This window comes from Maniola jurtina, chromosome 3 (genome assembly GCF_905333055.1).
Source record: "Maniola jurtina chromosome 3, ilManJurt1.1, whole genome shotgun sequence".
NCBI classification, from domain to species: domain Eukaryota; kingdom Metazoa; phylum Arthropoda; class Insecta; order Lepidoptera; family Nymphalidae; genus Maniola; species Maniola jurtina.
Genome location: NC_060031.1, coordinates 5,315,471 through 5,320,408, shown reverse-complemented (window position 1 = coordinate 5,320,408; position 4,938 = coordinate 5,315,471). Strand labels below are relative to the sequence as shown.

Genomic DNA, 4,938 nt, shown 5'->3' with positions numbered 1-4,938 from the left:
GGGCGCAATTTTATACCTAGTGGCCAGAGACTTGTACGTACGATAGTGTAGCAACAGCAAAAACAATGCTATGCTTATTTATTTATTTATTTAATCTTGCTTCATTCTATGCTTTAATCATAATCTTGGTCATAATAATGTAGTGTAGCATAGCTTGAACGAATTATTGTTTTGTAATTAGCTGTTGAGGGTATTTATCGTCATTTGTATTTAGGTATTTACAGGTATGTAAAAGTTTGACCTTAAAGTTATTCTACATGTCAAAATACCCTATTTTTACAATTTTATTTGCAGCTAATATAAAGATCGCTCAAAACTCCAAAATGTTGAATACCTACCTGTAAACACTCAAAAGATAGGAACATAAATTACAAGACTGATGGTAATATGTTGGTTGCTCATTTAATTCCGGTAGGTATTTATATACAAACCACAGAAATATTGTATACCAGCTATGTACTATGTATTATTATTCCTATGATATACTCAAATATAATTTAACAATAGATACTCAATGTTTTAATTCTATTTTAACTTACAAGAAATGTTTCTAATTTTGCCAGGGGTGGAATTTACATACAATAATATTTTTAGTTCGAAGCCATTTTTTAAACAAAAAAAAAACATGTGATTCAAATGTTTAAAACAATGGCAACTCTGAATTTTGTATTAATAAAATATTATGTCGTTTTATAAAACTAATTCATTTGAGAACCTCTGCCTTCTGCTAAAAATATAAGTAAACATTTTCTACTTAAATCCTAGTTATGTATACTTATCATAATGTTAATACTAACATATCACTTAATTTAAAAACAGCATGTACTTATTACAAAAATAACGTGCAACAACCCATGTCACATTATGGCATAATTATGTCTATAAATTCATTGATGTGACTTAAATTATTATGAGACCTTAGCTCTTGACTAGATTACTATATGTAAATGACTATAAATAAACATAGATACATACATTTTTCCATAGCATGACCAAAATTCGCAGATATCATCAACTTCATATAGTTAAATCATAAGGTCCCTGTTTAAAGTGGTAGTGAATAAAATGTAGTTAGCTATAATGGTTTTCAAACTTCAAGCTCTGGTACAAGATGTAAAAAATTGTATAATTGAGAACTTCCTTTTAGGAAATAAGTAATAGTTAATTATTTAATTATTATTAAAATAGTTTTTGGTGGTCATGCTTGGAGGCTAGACATAGACAGGGGTGTATTTACCCTAGGGGCAATAGGGGCTATGACCCCAGGCGACAGGCAGTGGGGGTTGGTGGAAACAATCACACTCAACTCACACTTCAGTAGCAGATTAACCCAGCACATGAGGCCCTGATTTCAGACCTCCCAAATCTTATAACATCTTTACTCAAATCCTAAATCAGGCTTGAATAAGGGCGCAAAATTGTAAAATACACCCCTGCATACAGTGTATAGCATAGTAGCTCTTAATTCTAATTACATCAATGCTACAAATTAATTAACACGATTTTTTTAGTCTATTCGTTTCTTATATTATAACTGTCACTTTTATCCACTTCCACATTAGGAAGTGGTTGACAATGCTATTGTTCATCAACTTTGAATGTTGAGTAGTGGCATGCACCGTTGATGATTATTTCACTGATCCCTGTTGTTGGTGGATTTTGAGACGTTGTTAATGTTTCTAAAGGTATGGTGCTCATGATTGGAGTTGTATACAGTTTCCCGTTGTGGATGGAAGTATGAGATTGGGATGATGGTGTATAGACGGTACACGTATGTACAGCTTGCTCCACCCTTGGTTCATTAATCATGCCCATTTTCACTTCAAATATAACATCTTGAATCTTTTTCTTTGCGACTAGTAAATTCTTTTCACCTTTCAAAGACCTCAATTCGTTGGCGACATATTCTCCGAATACCGAGAACTCATCTCTGTTTGCTGGGTAAACTATGTCAGGTTTGAATGAGTGCAACAAATCAGTGCGTGCTATTTTCGACGGTGTTGGTAGATTGTCAAGCTTGCATTCTGAAGCGGAGTTTTCTGTTCCCTGCAATGTTATATTGATGTCTTGATTGTCCTGAAATTTCAAGTAACAGGTTGTTAATAAAATGTGTATGTTTCAGTTACTAAAACAGATAGATTTGGTAGCAGTTAGGTAGTTTAAAAAACAAAACACATCTAATATTATTGTTGCTATATAAACTTAAAAGAATTACTCAAGATGTGGAGATGTAAAATGTATAAGTAGGTACTTAATTCATTTTCCTACCTTTCCTAAAAGGCTAAATTCGGACCTCAAATGTGTCATATTTGGTCAGTCATCAATCGCAATTGACAGATATGTGTTGTCACAAGGCAACATATAATTTAGTACCTACTTACCTAACTTTTTAAAAAATTTAATGGAAAGATAACATGCTTGAGGTACTAATTATTATTTAAGGAGCGTTTGCACATCTGTGAGCTATAAGCCACTCAGCTCTATCCACACCTGGTTCATAAGCCTCTCAGATCGCAGATACCTACCTTCTATTCTTCCTACTATTATTATTATTTATCCTGCTTTACCTACTATTAGTCTTACTACTTTTAGTCAACACAATATGTATTTTATTTATTGCATGCTAGTCTGATTTTGTTATTTATAACAATCGTAAATTCGCTTCAAGCGATGTCACTAAAGGCATCCAGTAATGACTTTATTAGGAATATGTTTTATGTATACATCGATGGTTTTATGTCATAATAAGCTATCATATTGAGCTAAACTTACCGATAGTAAAACCCTATATGGTTTGTTGGAGTCCTTCATAAAGTGCAGGTATTCATAAGCATACCAATTACTAATATAACATTCGTTTTCAGATCGGGCTTCTCGAGCGGACTCTCTGTTGTATTGTGTACGAAGATGCTGGATCTTTTTCGTAGCATCAGACACTGATATGTTCAGAATGTCGGCTATTCCACGCAATTCCTCCTTACGCTTTTGTTTATCTCTGCGCGTATCACACAGAGATGGATTCCATAAATTAGCATTCAACTGCAGTAGCTCAATGAGTTTCAAGGTTTTATCCTTCGACCACTCCATTCATTACACTGCTCGTTCATCCAATGAGAAAAACGTAAACATTGGATTTAGAGGCAAACAGAAACTAACATTCGACGATCAATCGTTGGACTGTTCGCTAAACTGAACCACTAGACATTTTTTCCTCGATAAAATGAACGACACGACAGACAACACTGGATTCAAGATTCAACGCCATATTTTAAAATGGCAAATGCTCGAGTCAGTGTTGTCAACTGCTTTCCAAAAATTGCAATAAACCAACGTCAAAAACGCTAATTCTGTTAAAAAATACTAAATGTTTGAAAATAAAATAAGACTACCGTTTTTATACATTTTTTATTTCATTTTATTCAGATACAAGTTTAACATTTGAGTGCAATCTCACTTGGTGGTAAGAGATGATGTAAACTTACTTAACTATCATGAAAATGACAGATTTAATAAAATTAGGTTGGCATTCCGAGAGTAACTAAGAATTCACATAATTTTTTGCTGCACACTTAGGATTTTTAAACAACTTCCCTGTCCAATGAGTCATATGACAAATGAGAATAAAATAAAATAAGATATTTAATACAAAAACGATTTTTAATAATATTTTTTCTGTTCTTATAGGGACACTAATAATAGTAGTTAGTCCAAGACAAAAATGGATGGACATGGGGCAGTTGACCAGTATCTTGTATGGGGACAGAAAAGCTTAGTCATAATACACCATGTCATACTGGCTTGTGAAGCTTTGGTGGTTTTTGATCCCAAATATTAACTTGAAAATCGATTAATAATTAGATTAGTTACTTACCAAAGCCCTTATCTATTATATTAGTGTTCTTCCTTACCTCTTGTTCATTCTCTTGATTTTAGAAGCTACCTACTATACTAGATACTCAAGAGAAGTAAATCAGTGTTTTACTCTACTGCTTTGTTCCAACATTAGTTATGCTATACCTACCTATCCAATCCCAATTACTTTTTTATAGGCACATGGTATATCTATACATATAATAAAATTGTAGAAAAGTGGTATCTGTACAATGGAAATATATAAAAAAAAAGTAGCAGGGGTTATTATTATATCGATGCCGAACCCGAAATTGTAATTAATTTTTTTTTGTCTGTTTGTCTGTGTGTTTGTGCACGATAATATCAGAAACGGCTTATTCGATTTAGATACGGTTTTCACTAATATATTGTAGTAAGCTTCACTTAACATTTAGTGTTTATTTCATGTCAATCGGTTCATAAATAAAAAAGTTATGTCAATTTAAAGAATCACGCTGCCCGAAAAGTCACTATTCCACGCGAACGAAGTCGCGGGCACAGCTAGTATCATAATATTAAGCATCAAATCTTTGAAATGAACAACTGTAGTTTCTTGCTGGTAAGTACTTCTCGGTAGACAAAGCATTTTGAACCAGTGGTAGATGCATTTGACGATTCAAAAGTACTTGTAAAAGTTTAATTAATTTTTTTAAAATTTCTATTTCAAAGTGGCTTTCCATAAGCCAACTTAACATGAATTTCATGAATTCATGAATTTATTCATAGAATTGAATGAAATGTTGTGTAGCAGAGTATAAATATAATAAGACACCGACAGATTGATGTGATTCGTGATCTTCATTCTTGAATCATTTGAGAAATAAAGATAACGAAATGTACCTAAACGTGGCTTGAACCGAAGAAATCGTTTATGTCGGCTATAACTAATATAACTATATAATAACGGAGATAATCTTAACATTACCAGATTCGATGGGTTAAGGTGCGGAAGCTTATCGACTTAAAGTACAGATTTCTTCAGTCTATTTCAGTAGGTTACCAAGGTTTACAGTAGGTAAAAATACCAGTTTTATGCTCACAAAAGAT

The 4,938-nt window shown here is 32.7% G+C and overlaps 1 protein-coding gene across 1 annotated transcript; it reads right to left on the bottom strand.

Moving 5' to 3' along the window:
- Window positions 1–383: 383 nt before the first annotated feature.
- Window positions 384–3,287, bottom strand: LOC123881196. The gene is made up of 2 exons (XM_045929852.1): window positions 2,773–3,287; window positions 384–2,076 (listed from the first exon to the last, which is right to left on the bottom strand). The coding sequence occupies exons 1-2, from the start codon at window positions 3,085–3,087 to the stop codon at window positions 1,579–1,581; spliced, it is 813 nt and encodes a 270-aa protein (XP_045785808.1). The 5' UTR covers window positions 3,088–3,287; the 3' UTR covers window positions 384–1,578.
- Window positions 3,288–4,938: the final 1,651 nt, after the last annotated feature.

Coding starts and splice junctions, on each gene's coding strand:
- LOC123881196 (XM_045929852.1), bottom strand. CDS start 3,087: ATGGAGTGGTCGAAGGATAAAACCTTGAAACTCATTGAGCTACTGCAG. Junction 2,077..2,772: donor CATATAGGGTTTTACTATCG/GTAAGTTTAGCT, acceptor TTGAAATTTCAG/GACAATCAAGACATCAATAT.